Source organism: Cheilinus undulatus, linkage group 6 (genome assembly GCF_018320785.1).
Source record: "Cheilinus undulatus linkage group 6, ASM1832078v1, whole genome shotgun sequence".
Taxonomy (NCBI): domain Eukaryota; kingdom Metazoa; phylum Chordata; class Actinopteri; order Labriformes; family Labridae; genus Cheilinus; species Cheilinus undulatus.
The window spans coordinates 40257613-40275731 of NC_054870.1; the positions used below are offsets into that span (position 1 = coordinate 40257613).

Below are 18119 nucleotides of genomic sequence, written 5' to 3' on the forward strand. Positions count from 1 at the left end.
CAATCAACAGACAAACAACATACCCCCCTATTTGTAAAAGACACCCATACCAGTGTCTCCACAAGGATGACTGGTATCTTACAACACTATGACTGGGATTAGTCAATAGCATTATAATGGAGGTCTGAGAGTTCTCTGGCCTGCATATAAACTTGTACGTCAGAGTTCTCATAAGAGCCTGGAAGGTGTAATCTCATGCTTGACAAAACATCTCACTTGCACTTTCACAACGAGGTTTTTTCAGCAGCAGCATTATTGCCACTCTTAACCCAATTTACCACTTTTTATGCCTGTTTTTCCACGTTAACCCATCCCTGCCACTTTGAAATCACATTTCACTATTTTTTTCAGACATTTTAGTCATTTTTAATGCATTTATTCTTGGGTAAAAAAAATATGGTTATCATGTCTACTTTACAATGGGCCATGGTTTTGCTGACTCCATGGGCCCCCACTTTGGCTGGGCCCCAGATAGCTCTCCTCTTAGCCCCCTTATGGTCGGCCTTGTCTGCCTGTGACTATTCCTGAATGTGCATGGCTGTGGCTGTGTTCAACCACCCTCAGGTACAGTGTGGTTCCCCAGTGGTGGGCACCTTTATCAGGGGGGTCGCAGGCTGCAAAGTATGAGAACCCCTGTTGTAGTGGTGTCGTAAAACCCAACTTCAAAAATATCCCTTTAAGATAGTTTTCCTCACTATACATGAGGAAAGCGAGTGTGGAAAGAGGGAAATGCAGAGAAAAGAATGTGTTCAAGCTTTTCTATTTTAAATCTAAGGTTAATCTAAAACAAGTTCGAAAAGTGTTTTCAGTATGGCGGCCTGTTCATGGATTTTTTGGATCCTCTCATCCAAACATCATCACTTCATGATTCCTGAAAACAAAATTGGGGAAGCTAGCATTTGAACCAAAGCTTAAAAATTGCCAGTTTGCAAACCAACAAGTGCTACATCTTTTTACCCTTCGGGATTGTGTCTTTAGGGATGTATATGGAAAAAAAACCCTTGAAGGTTAGATCCCTAGCTTTCCCTACCTGAGTTTGTTTTTCCTGTTAAATATACGTAGTCTGTTTAGCTGCATGTCTGCCTGGTCAGGTGACCTGCTGCAGCCAGGTTTGACTCAGGTGTGAAGTGGGGGAGGGGCTGAGGCAGAACAAAGGCTGAGATGAAATGTTTGTGGAGAGAAGTGTCTGGGCCTCCTGAATTAGATGGTGGATCTGTGTAAGGACTGTGGTTTTCCCAGTAAAGGATAACTCAAGTCCACTCCGTTGTTATGGTGAGGCCTCCTCCAGACACGAGCCTGATCACAGCCGAGCATGAGGGCCATAAATATTGGAGATCCCAGAAAAAGAACCTACAAGAGTAAGTCTGGAAGAAGAACGACCCCAGGACTGGTGAGTCAGCTTCATGTGGATTATTTTTGGATTTTTGGCAATGCATTGCTTTTGATTTTTGTTTTTGGACTGGAGGATTCCTTTTTTTTTTTTTTTTTTTTTTTTGCTTTGGAAGGACTATTTTTGGACATTTAGGGGGCTTCTTGATAATCAAAAGAACTGAAGCACTAAGGATAATAATAATTAAAGGAACTTGTTTTCTATTTTTGTTTTATGGGGGGCCTGATCTGCAGACTTAAAGGGGACTGTAGCTAAAGAAAGGAGACCCTTTCGTTGATTAATTTCCAGACATTAAATGGACACTTAAGCTTACATCTGAGTTTTCTATGGTGATTTTTCAAGAGTTATTGGCTGTTTATTTGAGTTTCCAGGACTTTTGATCACTTGCCTCTTCAATTGAGTAACTGACCAAAATCATCTACAGTAGTTTTAAACCTAACTAAGCTTTAGAAAAGTAAGCTGATTGTTATAGTTTAATTAAAGCAACATAGGTGCAGGTTTAATCATTATTTTATTTAACCTCTTTAGTTTTGCTTTGATAAACACTATTTCTTTGCTTCTGCCTGCACACATCTCCCCTTACCCTTAGTGATTAAACTGTAGTGTGTAATACAATTGTCTGATCTAGGAAATAAGAGAACAAGTTAACCCTAGCTTAAATTCTTTACCAAAAATAGTCTCATAGTCCATCTTTATGGAAATTTGAGCATCTACTACTCACTTTCCCTGCCATGATGGATGTGTATTTCTGGAATATAATGATAAACTAAGCTTTAATATGAAGTGGACTTATATACAGTCTTTCATATACCATATATTCTGTTTATGGGGTTTTACCAGAAATAATACAGGACAGGAAATGAGACAAACTCAATACCAAAAAGTAGTCTCAGAAGATTAAATATCTTTCACAAATCACCACTGGATGTAATTTTAGACTCCAATTGCAGCTCACCCCAGAAAACCCGATCGGGAGCCCAGCTATCCCTCTACAAAACCAACTTAAGATAATTACAAGTGAATATACAAGGGGAGGCCGTAATCATAATCGGTTCCTTTGACATGTCTGTGGTTTCTGAAAGTCTGGAAAGCCACAAAAGTGTCATTCTGCTCAGAGAAGGGATGAATGGCTCTCTGTGTGTGTGTCAGTGGGCTGTCATCACTGAGGAGCCGATGGGGTCGACTTACAAAGGGCATGGTCAACAACAACTCCCAAAAACACATTAATGCTCATTTATTTTTACACTCGAAGCTCAATCGAATCCCACAGTTTGGAATAAAGAGAGTTTGGTTCCCAGTACAAGGACCCAGAGACTATCTGCAGCACAGGAGGACTTCAGGAAGTGTTTCAGGATCTTTCTCTGTGTTAATGATATGAGGGTATTTGATGACATCCCTCCATGTAGCACACAGGTAGATCAACACGCCTCTTCCTTTTATCGTCTGTTCACACTCAACACAGGGCCACTTCCACAGAAAACAAGCCAAATGCAGTTTCATTCAGGAGAAGTCGTACATGGCCAAAAGCTCCAAAATATCTCAAACATCTGCTTCAAAGTGATAATAATCAACGGTTTTACGTGGATCACAGAGAGAATTAACATTCAACTGCTGGTGAACTCCTGAAGAATTAAACAACTTTAAATATTTCTTCAGCTCGACAGCTTTTGTTGCATTTCCAACATCATTTTGAATTTCTTGCTTGCGGAGTTAATGCATGCTACAGGGGGTGAAGTTTGTAATAATGTGTCCATTTTGGTGTAAATAAGGGTATTGATTCATGCATCATTAGGGGCATGGCTGAAATAACTGCAAGCTTACACAGGGTAATTGTCTGCAGGCTTAACACATCCAACTCCTTGTCTTGTAGGTTGATCAAAAGTTAGAGACGTTTTTTATGACTCCTCCAGTAACCTAATGGTTTATGTCTCCATGACCCAATGGTTTACGTCATTCAGGCTTTGTCCAATATCTTCTGCAGTCTGTGGTAGAGATGCACTGCTCAGCTCTGCCTACCTCCATTACTACTTGAAAAGCATTGAGATTATTTGCAATGTGAACCAGGAGAGCCACTTTAAACAACTTTCCTCCCTCATTTTGAGAAGTTTATCCATGAAATTAAAACAGCGGTTTGTTCCTCAGAAATGATAGATTTCAGTAGTAATTAAACAGAGTTCAAATTTTTCAAGTTTTCAACCTCCATACTTGCAGAATTGTCCTTAAGTTGGCAAAAGTGGCCTGTAATTTCTTCCTTTTCTTGTGGTTTAAAATTCAAAGGACATTTGTTTAATAAAACGATACAACTGTAAATACTAATGAACCTTGAAAAACCGAGTGGCTGTCGTTCCTGCAATAACTTACAGCAATAACAAGGTCTAAGTTTGGGAGTGAGGTGAAAGGGGAGGGAGACTGGAGGTTTGTGTATGTGTGAGTGTGACAGGGCAGTGGGAGTACACAGAGAGGTAGTAGAGAGAGAGTAAAGGAGTAAATCTGCTCCAAGGCTTCCTCCAGCACCGGGTTTATGTGTGTATGTGGAGCATGCAAGGGGTTTCCATGCTGTCACAAAGACCCCTGTGAGACCAGCTTATTTACCCTGCAGTAAAACCCGAGAGGGAGTATACCCTGCAGTAAAAGTGGAGGGGGGGCTCAGAGGAATTAGATTTAGGGCCGCCTCCGGCTCTCTGTTCTGTGTGTGCCGTGAGGGAAAACCGTTCTGCTGCTCTTGTTTGACTTGAGTTATGTTGTGTTCAGAGTCGGGGGGGAGGGCATGCTGAAAAACACACAAACAAGTTTCAGAAGAGTTTTTAATTAAAGAGAGAGGTATTACATTGTTATCAGTTATTGGTTACATAGTGGCTTGTACATTAATTTAGCATAAATAAGCTGTTGTGCAATTAAGGTTATTACATTTCACAATGCTGTTTGTTGCATAAGCACTTGCTCTGACTGTACAAGATGCCTTTTCACAGATGAATGCAAAATGTGCTCTTTCAATAATAATCTTTTTTAGGGAGAAAACGTATCAACAGGATCTCAAAGAGAGCATGAACTTGCACATAACAGAGGCTTTCCCGTCACTGGAAACCAACCGAGCAGCATCGAATGAAAGGATGTAGCATCCATAGAGCGGAGGCTGACGGCTCCACACAGCCATCCACATGGCTACAAGGTAAAGTACTGCATATGTCTAGCCAACATGCCCCAAACTCTTTGGAAGATGTTAGCAGATAAGAGGTTGACATTCTGATCTCCCCTCTTCTTCTTGAAGGGTATTGCTTTGTTACATTCCACATTTTTGATCAAGTCATTCTCCAGGCTCAGACGTCTGTACTTTAAGAGTCTGCATGCAATACGAGAGCTGGTGTGTGAGCGGAAGTGTTTGTGTGTGATAGCAGCTAAAAGAACGAAGCTCACAAGCAGCTACATCCAAAGACTGAGGTTCAAGCCTGTAAATCATCCATGACTTTGAGATGTAGCTCTTTTGCTTTGTACATCCGAAGTTGCAAAATTGAAAGATTGTAAACCTCATCGTTGTATTTTTTGCATTTTTGGCTGAGTTTGTATTAAAATAGCTATGGAATACAGATAAAGGATGCTTTCATATAACAAATTACAGCTAAACTAATTATTTAAACCACTTTTGTACATTTTAAAAATCTGATTGAAGTCTTTGCAAAAGAGTGAATTGAAAATTCATGAATTTATCCAAACTTTTGTTAAGTCGAATCATTCTTTATCTGTATTAGGATGTGCAAGTTGTGATTATGTGTTAGACTTTCATTGTGATTTGTATAAAATGGGCCCACAAACAAACCAAAAAGATTGCCAGGCGGTGTGCAAACTTCACATTGTTTCTTGGTTGCAGTTTAACTTAAAGGTGAGATGTAACCCTCCTCTGGTTTGGTTGGACCAAACATTCCCCTCTGACAACAAACAAGCTCTTAAATCAATTTCTTGCTCTTCATCCCTGACCGCCTGCGACAAGTGGCTCGGGTCGATGCGGAGCAAACGGTGTGAGTCATTCCAAGGCACTTGAGTCTTTTCATTCCCTTAGATGATGAACTGAAAAATCAATAGTGTTCTTTTGCTAATGCCCTTTATCTCCAGGGTACGAATGCACTTAATGAAATGATAATGCTTAATCAAACGCTACTCACTCATCAAGGTTACCAACAGATTCTCCTTCGGCTATGATGAGATCACTGGACACTTGTGCATTTTGATGTTAATAAAAAACACTGCTAGTTCAAAGATGTGAATAATATCAGATTTTTGAATTCCATGCAGTTTGAGTTAAAAAATGAATGCAAGTTGCAAAAAAGTAGGGACAAGGGGAGAAAATAAATGAGATACATTCAGAAAGTGACAGATTTGAGAAGTTGCTAGAGACAGAAGGCAAAACAACCTCAGTGAACTAAATAAACACAGCACCGAGAGCACATAGAGAACCAAAAATAGTCAATAACAAAAGGGCTCAACACAAAGTATCAAAACAGAGAACAGCTTCCATATTAAAGCTAACTACACTAAACTACAATCAAAGAAAGAGATCTCTCCAGTCTGGGCTGTGATAAACCCCATGTGGTTCCTAAAACAGTCTGTGCTTTACACATAGGTGAACTGGACGTGGAAAAAAATTCAGACTACTTTGTGGTCTCTGGGACTTTCCGGTTGCCATTGGTTGCCGTGAAGCTGTAAAATGCCCTGTAAAACCTCCAACCAGACTTTGTAGCAGAAGAGATACTGTTCCTGAAATGAGAGAGACAAAGGGCACGTCTGGCTTTTCAGAACTGTCTCTTTTTTTTTTAAAAGCTTGAACTTTGAACACTTAACCTTCCTGTTGGCACTAACCTTAGTTTGAATCATCCCATGCCGCTGAAGCCTCATCTCTTTTACGATTTCAGTCACATCAATCTAAAAGAGGAGACAGGAGGTAGTCAGACACAGCTATAGGATGTGTGTGAGCCATTATTCATTCATTATATTGATAATAAATTAACAAGGCCAAGAGTGAGCAGCCATGTTGGCAGCTGAGTGCGAGAATGCATGTTCACTATGTTTTAATAGAGAGAGTCACATTTTATGGTAGTCTGACTAAATCTGAACTTTTAAAATGCATGTAAACTTTTGAGTTTGACTAAAATTAACTAAAATAAATAACAAGAAGTAGACCAACACACCTAGATAATGTGGCCTTTGCAAAGCAGATGGATTGGCAAGCTGTTATTAGGCAAATGCATCTTGTTCAGCTCTGATCTGAAATGATTGTATTTCAGAGATATTGTCTGACAATATACTTGACCAAATCAGCATCATTTGAGGAGAATGAGGCAGAAGCTACAGGCAGGGTTTTCTTGTTCTGGAAGCTGATAGCACTGGCTGCTGCCAGTGTAGCATTTAGCTCGGATGTAGCTTTAGTATAGCGACAGTTTTATCAGAACCGGACCACATTTCTTTATTAAATATAGAGCAAAGAACAGCGCTGCAAGCTTTTCATGACAGGAAAGATGCTTTTGCTCTTTTCCCAGCCTGCTTTGGCATGAGTTTGCCAGTGAAGATCGAATGTAGCCATAATATAGAAGCAGAAATGGGCCACATTTCACAAACTACCTTGTAAAAATTATGTATTGTTTGACCATTAATAGTTTCTTACTCTTTTTTTCTGTAATCCAGTTTGAACCCAGCCTTCTTCAGGGATCAGGTTTATCCTATTTTTCTTTTGTTTGATGTTTTCTCAAACGTACATTAAGGTTTTGAGGATTTTATCCAGATAAAACCAGGGCTGGATTACCATAACTTATCTGATTATGAAAACCCAACAACCCTAAACTTGATCCTTTAATATTTGAACTTATCATGTTTGATTACTTTTCACAAACTAGGCTTGAAAGTTAATATGGCTTGGTTACATTTTAGTATTGTATCTTAGTATGCTTATACTTTAAAGTTATTCAAGTTAAGGCAAAGTTACAATTTTAATACAAAGAAAACTTAAGGCAGCTAGGAATGTCAGTTTTTAGAGTTTGCTCATAAAAATTAGACTATTTTGAAAATAATGAATTCTGTACGATGAATTTGCTTGACTGAAGGCAAAGAGTTTAGAGTTATAGATTATCCTGTCAGGAACATAAATGTCTTATGGACAATCAATTGAAATTAATTGGGACATTTCATGAAAAAGGAAAATTTACTTTTCAGCTGCACTACAGCAGTGGTAATTTTGACAGCTGTTTTTAATGTCTTTTAGTTTTAGTCACATTTTAGTCATTTCTACCCTTTATAGTTTTAGTCAACAAAAAATTCAAATATATTTTAGTCTAGTTTAAATCCATAAAAAGTCCTCACATTTAAGTCTTTACTTTTAGTCCAAGCATTTATTCTTTTGCCTGAATCTGGTTCCAAGTCATGGTAGTGAGTTCTCTGCACTCTGCCAAACCTGGGGTCCATGCTTTCTACTGCTGAGAGGCAGAAGAGATAGAGATGCATTGTATTTTGACAGATTTACTCACAGTGGAGAAATATCACAAATTTTAAATGTCCAACGAAAACTACAGTACATTTTAGTTAAGTTTTAGTCATGACAAAAATCAAACTAGTTGACTAGTTTTAGTCATCACAGATCTATTTTTGTTAGTCTTAGTCTAGTTTTTGAAACGGAAAAAAAAGACTGTAGATGAACATTTTTAGTCATAGTTTTGGTGTACAAAATTAACACTGCGCTACAGAAATAGTTAGATGGTTGTTTGATTCCTCAGATTGATCAGCTGTGATGTTCAGTTATTCATACTGTTTTAAAGGACTTCCCAAACTCCTACTTCTTTTCCGCTTGGCCCATTTTCTTCTTTCAGGACATTTGAAATTATTGCAGAAATATCCTTATAGTCATAGCACTGATCGGTAAAACCTAGTCTATTTCTTTGGCCTCCTACTTACATAAGCAATAACTTTAAGCAACTTTGTTTTTGAAAAAAGTATATAAAAAAAGTATAAATAAAGTTAATTCAATAAATCCTGATAAATATCACCTTTCCATATTAAAAACAATTATACAATAGCAGAATTAGCTTGCACTTACAGGAAGATCTTTCTCGATGAGGCTGAGGATGATGTCAGTACAGATGAGGACTCCTGTACGTCCGATGCCGGCGCTGCAGTGCACGGTGGCCGGTCCTTTGTGATGCACCGCTCTCAGGTAGCGGATGAAGCGAACAAGATGCTCTGAGCTGTGCGGCACGCCGTGGTCAGGCCAGTGTGTGAACTTCAGGTGACGGACAAAGTGGATCTCACCTGTCTAAAATAAACATTCAACCATTGAGGTTATGAGGTGTTCCCCTCAAGCTGAATATTAGAGTTCAAACTTCACCAACAGGCATGAAATACACTGTATGGACAAAGGTATGTACTTGTACATGTACTATAAAATTGAGTTGGCCCACCTTTTGCCTAAGTAACAGCCTTCACTCTTCTTAGAAGGCTTTCCAAAAGATTTTGGAGTGTTTTTGTGGGAATTTGTGCCCATTCATTCTGTAGAGCATTTATGAGGTAAGGCACTGATGTTGGATGAGAAGGCCCGGCATGCAATCTGTGTTCCAGGTCATCTTAAAGGTGCTTGATGGGGATGAGGTCAGGGCTCTGTGTGAGCCAGTCTTCCACACGAAACTCATCAGACCATGTCTTTATAGTCCTTGCTTTGTGCACTGGGGCACAGTCATGTTGGAATAAAAAAGGGCCTTCCCCAAACAGCTGCTACAAAGTTGGAAGCATAGCAATTTCTTGGTATGCTGAAGCATTAAGATTGCTCTTTGCAGATAAGGAAGAGCATTACACAACTCCATCCAACACTTGGCATTGGACTTGGTGATGTGAGGCTTGCATAAAGCTGCTCAGCCATGGATTCCCATTCCATGAAGCTCCCGCCACACATTTTTTGCATTTACATTAATGCCAGTGGAAGTTCAGAACTCTTCAGCTATGGAATCAGCAGAGCGCTGGCGACACCATGCGCCTTCGTAGTCTTTGACCCCACTCTGTAAATTCATGTGGTCTTCTGCTTTGTGGCTGACTTGCTGTTGTTCCTAAACGCTTCCACTTTCTAATAATATCGCAAAAGTGGCCTCCATCATAGTACAACACTTAAAGTCATTGAGCTCTTTAGAACAACCCATTTTATATCACAAATGTTTGCAAATGGAGACTGCATGGCTAGGTTCTTGATTTCATACACCTGTGACAACCTGTCTGATTGAAACACTTGAATTCAATAATAAAATGACATGGCAAAATACATATCTATATGGAATTAGGGAGGTATTCTTCATAAGTTTCTTACCTCTGTCTCCACCATGCGTATGACCTTGATATGGAAGTACTCCAGGTGCTGCTTGTTCTCCAGGTGAATTTGGTACCTGCCCGTGTCCAAAGGCACGCTCTGCCTCTCTGGCCAGTACTTGTGGCATTTGATCCTTCCCCGCTCTACTTCCTGGGTCATCATGGCGATGACGTCAGATTTATTTTCCCAGATCATCTGCCAGAAGGCTGGCACCGTGGAGGGTAGAGGGCCCTGGCAGGAGATGTAAAAGAACTCCTCATTGCCAAAGTGCATGCGAATGAAGCTGGCGTTTATGTAGTCCTGGTTGTCTCCGATGGCAACACGAGTTTTGTCATCTACAGCAAGTAAAAGGAGGAAGAAAAATATCTTGAACTGCAGTTAACATTACATTACATAAATAAAACCAGCAAAATGCCAGACATGGCCAGTGTTTTCATGATGATTCATCCATTCATATCTTGATCAAAAACAAAGAACACTGCAGACTTTGTTGTTTATCTAATGGCACGCAATCTCAGCATACAGTAAATAAAGCCAGGTAAACAGCTCTGGGGTCTGGAGTCAGGCTCAACAAACCCTCGCTGTGAGGAAGTTTGTTGGTGATGAGAGAGGTGATAGATGGAGGAAAGTAAGGAATGCTTTCTGAGTTAGTCCCACACCTCCTGCTTGTGAGGTCAAAAAGCCACAGACTGGAAATCAGACTTTCTAAATAAAATAGTTAAAGGCTGAAAGCAAAGTATCAGGATGGAAAATAAACACAACATTTTCTGGATTTTAAGCACAAACAAGGTTTGAGACAGGCTAAAGACAACTCGACATACGGTGAGCCACAGTGGTTTTCCACTGGGGGTAAATACCCTTTTTATCACAGTCATTTCACAGTCATTCATTAATGTGACCTCTGTTAACCCCAAATCACTCCGAAGGCTGGAAAAGTAAACGCTGAGTGTTTGTGTGCATGTCCTGTTTGTGTGTGTTTTTCTGACAGCTTTACGCTATGATGAGGTGCAACATTCTTCCATATCATTAGTTATAATGAAATTTCAAGCATTGCATACAGAGTTTCACATACCAGTCTGTAATTGAAGAGCAGGAGAAGTTATGGCAACTCAGAAGTGCCAAAAACTGCGGCTCCTGAAGAAGCCATTTGAGGCTGACTCAAAAAACTCATTTGACCTCATAGAAAAATACCAGGCTAAACAGCAGGTTTAAACACATTTACATCTTAGAACACCACAGGTTTTGACCGCCTTGGCTACCACCCTAATAGTTTATCTTATAGAGGGATGCAATTTAACAAAAAAATGCTTCCCAAACAATGACTGATTTAAACTATTTTTGACATTTTTGTGCTTTTAATGCCCATTTATGCTCTACATTCAACTCACATGTGGATATGGATGAAGCCGTCTGTCTGTCTTTTACATTATATCATATTTCTGCATGTTTTCTAGAGGGTCACATATACAGATCAAATGTTGCAATACCACCAACAATCACAGGGGCAGCGGTGACAAGTGTAGCCACCAGTTCAAGCCAGATCAGTAAAATAATGAGTACTTAAGAAAATGGCAAAAACAGCCAAAGAAAATTCAAAAATATGTGCACATTTTTGGCAAAGAAATAAGCAGAAATCAAATTAGCCATTAAAAATGAGAAATTTAAAATTTAGGCATCTTAAAATGAACACCGCTCTGGTTTCATGGCCACAGTACTGAGACAAACTTTTTTAAAGGTCACATATTTTACCCCTTGAATACAAGTTTATATTGGTCTCAGAGGTCCCCAAAACATGCCTGTGAAGTTCGTTGCTGAAAAAACGCAATTTTGGATTTTTTTCATGTCTGTTTCAGCCCAGCTCAGAACGAGCTGTTATTGTGTCTGTGGCTTTTAATGTTTATGAACTGTTTTACCCCACTCCTGACTCTACCCCTCTCAGGAAATGGATGTGGCTTAATGGATGTTGCCCTCCAGAGGATCAGGAGAGAGGGCAGAACTTTCTTCCAAGCAGGTACGGGCCAACCAAACCTGGGGCAGTGCTAACTCCCCACATGACATCATGAGGGGAAAATATGAGAACAGCTTGTTCACACATTTTCTGAAAAGTGGAGGGGGGGGGGTTCTGATTCTTGGGGGGATTGAGGACAGGCGAGGGGCATATATTTCTGTTAGAAAAGCCTGAAAAAGCATATTTTGCATATTATGTGACCTTCAAGTCACCTGCTCCATTTGACTGGAAGGCTTTAGCTGCTCGCTATCAGACAGACATTCTCAAGCTTGGCTGGCTTGCCCCTTTCCCTCACCACTGTCCCCTGCCTCAGCACCATCTATTTGCCAATATATGGTCACTCTATCTTGGAAAAAAGATTACCAAAAGAGACTGTGATTAATTTGCTGAACTTCAGGCTTCAGGCAAAGCAGTTCACAAACAATGTGTGGCGTAAAAGTAGCCACATCCGTTTTTTTAAAGTCAAATTTTTTTGTTTATTGTAACTGCGTGTTCTTTAGAAAGCTTACATTAACATGATTTACAATCTTCAGAATCATTAACACTAGCAAAATTAAAGCATTGCATTCCTGAGTGCATTAACACACATAAATCTCTGTTTTTACCCCCTGAAATGTGAAACAATTACACAGCTTGTAATTTTCTCCTGATGCTGCTTCAATTATTAAAAAATATAAATCCTGGATAATTACAAGGCTGGAAACAAATTACATCTTTCTCATAATTACACACTTGGCTGATATCAAGAAAATGATAAGTGTGGCACCAGTGAATTATTGATCCTAATTTAGGGAATGACTTGTTGTGCAGACTTGACTTTAGTGTTGTAAACAAATATCTCTCCTCCTTCAGTGAAGACCCTAAAGTTGGTAAGAACAGTGCTAACAAACAGGCTCTCCTATAAATGCCAGGTCTGTGAGTTTCCAGCTTTTACAGCTTCAGCTCACCTATAAAATACTCCATGAGGGGAACATAAAATAAAGCACAGAGGTTTGAACAGAAGGAGAAAGTAAAAGTTTAGATTTTCCCCAAAGAAAGTGAAAGTTAAGAGAGACTTACATGGTAGGATGTCTCTGTAGCGGTTCTTATCTCTGTTCTCGGGAGCTTTTCCCACCACACAGTTGTCAGAGGGCTTCAGATGCTCCAGAGCCTGGAAAGAGAGCCAAGAAAACACAAAATGAACAAAATGAAAATATTTTTAGCTAAATGACTGCAGCGGGATGTCTGTAAGTCTGTCCATAACAGTAGCACATTTCTGCAGTGTTCGATGCTGAATACAGCTTTTATTTCAATGAGTAACAGTCAAATGTACGTAAAACTGAATGTAATTTCATTGGTTAATATCTGTATCACTCTGCCTTAGAGGTACTGACCTATGCTGATTAACTATAAATACTTTAGCAGACATACATCCAGAAAGTAGCAAACTAAAAGCAGAACTCTTGTGTAGCACTTTTACAGTCGTAGTCAGGAGATATTTAAGGTTAAGTGCCATGCCAATAGACATGTTGACATGCAACTGCAGGAAGTGGAGATTGAGCCCTTGACCTTTAAGTCCAAAAGCAACTGACTCTACTTACTAAGCCACGGTGACCCCAAGGTGGACGTTCGTGCAAAGTTTGAAGGCAATCCTTCAAAGTGCTCTAAAGATACTGTATCAGGTTCACAAGCAAGGGATAAGCATTAGGCGCAATGACCATGACCTTTGACCTCTAATATGTAAGTAGTTCAATGTTAAGTCAGAGTGGACATGCGTGCGAAGTGGGAAAAAAATCCCTCAAAGCTTTTTTAAGACGTCACTTTCACAAGAATTGCCCAGGTGGAGGCGCAGATGGCCTAATGGTTAAGGAGCACCCCTATGTATGCGGGCGGCCGGGGTTCAGGTCTGGCCTGTGGCTCCTTTCCCGTATACCTCTCCTATTAACTATCCTCCTCTATAAATAAAGGCACATAATGCCCACACAGTGCCTGTTGTTTGAAAGCAATATCACTGTCAAGGTCAAACTGTTGTGCTGCTTATCTGTTCCCTTTATTCAAAGTGCTGGGACATTTATGTGAGCATAATGAGCTTTAGAGCAGTGGTTCTCAACTGGTCATACATCAGGACCCACAAACACCTCCTTAAGAGAAATCGCGACCCAAATTTTTGAAAATTTTCCACCACTAAAAATATATCAAAAGAATCTGACAGTTCGGACCCTAAGTGGAACTAAACACAATCAATCAATGAACCAAATGTTTTTTTTTTGTTGTTTTTTTTGTTTTTTTTTTAAAGATTTATTTTTGGCCTTTTTGCCTTTATTTGATAGGACAGTGGATAGAGTCGGAAACAGGGAAGGGAGTGGGAAGTGACATGCAGGAAATAGTGCCACGGGCCAGATTCAAACCTGGGTCGCCTGCGTAACCGCTTGACTACCGGCGCGCCCTGAACCAAATGTTTTTTAAAAGAACATCATTACAGAAGGACATTCATGCATGCATTTAATTTTAACTAACTTTCCAAGACAGGATGGGAATTTGGTAATTTCATAGGAAATTTTTTCAATATCTTAGAAAACCTGCTTGTTACCCAAAGAAAAGGAGAAAAATAAGTTGAAATCTTGAGACAAACACTGAAATTTACTCATCATCATAGGAAATCCTACAAAACACATGTATGTCTGTGCCCTTCTGGCTTCCATACAACAGCCTTTTTGCCTGATTTTTTCCCCGTGCACACATTTTGCAACCCACTTGAAAGAGCTTCGCGACCCACTTTTGGGTCCTGACCCACCAGCTGAGAACCACTGCATTAGAGAAAAGTATATACCAAAGTATTATCTGAGCTGTCCTTCTATGTTTAAAGTGATTTTGTTGTTGCAATCAGAGAAACCAAAAGTTATTTGTAAACTTGGTGCTTTTATGAAGAATACTCTTCCAGAGCACATAACCAATTGTGCTCTGTGAATACATTTGCCCTGCACTTCTGAATAAAAACAATGAATCAAACTGAGTGGTAAATCTCTACATAAAAAAACATTCTTACCATGAATTCTTTGACCAGTTCCTGTTGGTCCAGTTGATGCTGCAGGATCTGGATGAGAGCTTTGACCCTGGAACCTGAGTACTGGCTAGTCTTAGAGGGGCTAATGACTGCTAAACTGGCCAGTTCCTCCTCTGATACTATGGGTGGGCCTGAGGAAACAGAAGATTAAAGAAGAGCAGGGCATATGATGCTTGTATGGTGAAGTACAGATTAAATATTCACACTGATATTTTGCTTTAACAGTAAAAAGATGGGAACCTGTTAATGGTGAGGCTGTTTCGAAATCAGTGGCTTCAAACACATCATCATCTTCCTCTTCACTGCTCCAGCCGTCTGACTGAGTTTTCCGGATGTCTTTACAGGACTGGTCCAAAAGTTTGGTCACAATTTGTTTCCTGGGGGAGTCAGGGGGCAGGGGTGAGACCAGACCATTTTACTCTTCGGTAGGAGGGGATGAAATCATGCAAGGCTGAGCTTCCTGTCCCTGCGACTTTTCCACCTAAAATACAGTATAGACAAGAGGCTAAAATGTCTGCATACTTCTGTCATACCTGAAGCTTTGAGGCCAAAGAAAATGCTACTTAAGGCTTCCTAACTGTCTCATTGAGGTTCTCAACCCTGAGCAAAAGCGTGTATTTATTGCTCTCTGCTGCCTCCTTGTGGTCAATAGTGGAAAACCAGAAGACCAAAAACAACAGAGGGAGCAGGATGAAGAGGATGCGGCACAGGAAAGGGGGTAAGTACACACTATAAATGGGAAGTAGTTGGGGAAGTTACTACCTGTCAGAAGCTCCATGCAACATGTCAGTGACATTGAGGGATGGGCAGCAAGCTTGATGAGAAGGGGTGCTTTCACAGCTCTCCTGATCCACAGATGGACAAGCACCAGAAAGTGAGGAGTAATATGTTAGTAACCGATGTTAGTGAAGGGCTTAAGAGGGGTATAAGTTGATTAAATAAATGTTAAAATCATATATACAACACAGAAGACCATGCTTTTTAGAGTGCATGTTACCTGTCTGATTGCAGCTTCATCTGTAACAACAGTCAGGCGGTGAGGTGGAGGCGGAGGAGGTGATGTGAGAACTACACCAGCATCACTGAGCACAGGATCTGACGTTGCCTCTAGAATAAAAAATAATCGAGTAAGTGCTGGTTTAAGTCACTTTTTATTCATATAGCACATTTAAAACAACCTCAGTTCACAAAAGTAAAACTTTAGACAATTAAAACACAATAAAAAGGAGCATAACAAAATGTCAAGCTTAACCTGTATCAACAACCAGTGCAAATAGAATTGTCTTAACCTTATAAGATCCTGCGTGTACCAATGAGGACATCACAGCTTGGCTTTCCCACAGCATATTTCAGTTGAAATTATTTGCTTGAAATGTAGGGAATATTTTCACAGAAATTTTAGGGAATTAGTTTTGGTATTTTGGAAAATTTGATTGGAAACATTCAAGTATTTTCATGGAAATGGTAGGGAAATAATTGTGTATTTTGAAGACTTTTATTAGAAATTTTTGGGAAAACTTGCTTTGAACATTTTTTAGGCATTTTCATTGAATCTGAATATTTGGGGGAAATTCTTTTGGAAATTTTCAGGCATTTTCAAGGAAATACAGGATGTATTGTAATCTTGGGGGATTTTATTTTCATTATTTTTGAGGAATTTGCTTCTAGATTTTTCAGTATATTCATGGAAATTTGGTAGTATTATTAGTAATTGTTTGGGAATACGATTAGGGAGGGGTGTCCTTGAAAAATTTTCAAGGATATTTCAAGGATATTACATATTATTTATGTTTTGATGCTTAGGGAAATTTGTTGGAAAATTTTCTAGGCATTTCCATTAAATTATTGAAAATCTATTTGTAATTTAGGGAAATTTGGTTAAATGTTTTTGAAGGAATTCGCTTTGAGATTTTTAGGTTATATTAATGGAAATTTGTCAAATTTATTTGTATTTTTTGGTGGGAATTTGGTGGGAATTTGGGGGGGTATCCTTTGAAATTTTCATGGACATTTCAGGGAATTTGTTTGGATGCCTAAGGGAATTTTTTGGTCATTTTCTTGGAAGAGTTTTTTGTAAATTCTGTGCACTTTTTTCAGAAGAATTTAGAGGGAATTTGCTTGAAAATTCTCAGCAATTCCTGGATTTTGGGGGAATTGTTATTGGAATGTTTAGGCCTTATGGTAACAGTTTACTGTAACATTTAAGGGAATATTTGAAGGAATTTAATGTACTTTTATGGGATAATTTTAAAAGATGTTTAGGAATTTTCAAAGAAATTTTAGGGACCTTTTTGTAGTTTTAGAGAATGTTTGCTGATTCGGGAGAGATATATTCCAGAAAAATTTTCAGAACTTCTAATGGAAATTTAGTTTATCCTTGGGGTCCACTATCAAAATAATTTAAAAAAGACTCCATCATACCTTTCTCAACAATTGCCACAATGTCTTACCAATTGAAGACTCATACAACTGACACAGCTAAACATGTATTCGAAAACCTATCCATTTATGTATATTCTGCAGAAATAGGCTCTCTGCTCTGACTGGTTCATGTATGTGCAACAATTCAAACAAATATGAAGGTACCAGCACAGTAATAGTAGAAATAAAATCCTAAACTGGACCCTGAAGCTGACAGGAAGCTAGTAGTCTGTACAGGTGTGATGTGGTCATGTCTTTTCACAGCCTGAAGACAATCAGTCACATTTTCAATCAGCTGTAAACAACAAAGAGATGACTAATCCACACTAACTTAGAACAAGCAACATTAATCCAAATGATAAGAGATAAACCCATAAATAATCTTCTCAAATTAGTTTGGTGGAAGAAAGGGCTTTTCTTGCCCCCAAAAACATCCAGCTGATCTTTTCACTTAAATTATTTGCTAGTCAAATTTGAAGGAAACAACATAAATAACCCAAAAGTTTTTGACAGAAAGGTGACTGTAGGAGGCTAAAAGGCCAAGACTAAGTTCACATTTTAAAATACTTTATTCTGTTACCATATCAATTAGATTTAAAAAAAATCACACTCAATTTAAGTCTTGATGTCTTCAAGACAGTTAAAAAGTCTTGCGTGGAGTTTTATTTGTATTTAATGGCCAATAGTGTTGTAGGTCATCTGCAAAACAAAAGAAATATTTTTTTTCCTCTTTCTTGAAAAGGGACTCATGAAGCTGCATGTTTAACAAACATGGCAACAAACAGGATTTGTTTATGATTAATACGTGTAAAACATAAAGTTGCTGTGCAGATCTCCTGCAAGATTCCCATTAAAAAGAAAAAAATCTCTGAACTGAATATAAGTAAGACCTAAGAATTAAAATTCTGTGTTTTCTGGTCAGATCTTT

At 39.0% G+C, this 18119-nt stretch overlaps 1 protein-coding gene across 1 annotated transcript in view; it reads right to left on the reverse strand.

Annotated features, from left to right (window-relative positions):
* Nucleotides 1-4223: 4223 nt before the first annotated feature.
* The window catches only part of ptpn20 (protein tyrosine phosphatase non-receptor type 20), a 54006-nt gene continuing 40110 nt past the window's right edge, over nt 4224-18119 (reverse strand). The window contains exons 39-47 of the mRNA XM_041790298.1: nt 15768-15877; nt 15533-15615; nt 15011-15147; nt 14753-14901; nt 12787-12877; nt 9720-10054; nt 8466-8681; nt 6242-6304; nt 4224-6139 (exon numbers count right to left, since the gene is read on the reverse strand). Of these exons, the coding sequence (XP_041646232.1) occupies nt 6029-6139; nt 6242-6304; nt 8466-8681; nt 9720-10054; nt 12787-12877; nt 14753-14901; nt 15011-15147; nt 15533-15615; nt 15768-15877 (1295 nt within the window). The 3' untranslated portion in view covers nt 4224-6028. The remainder of the gene's footprint in view (nt 6140-6241; nt 6305-8465; nt 8682-9719; nt 10055-12786; nt 12878-14752; nt 14902-15010; nt 15148-15532; nt 15616-15767; nt 15878-18119) is intronic.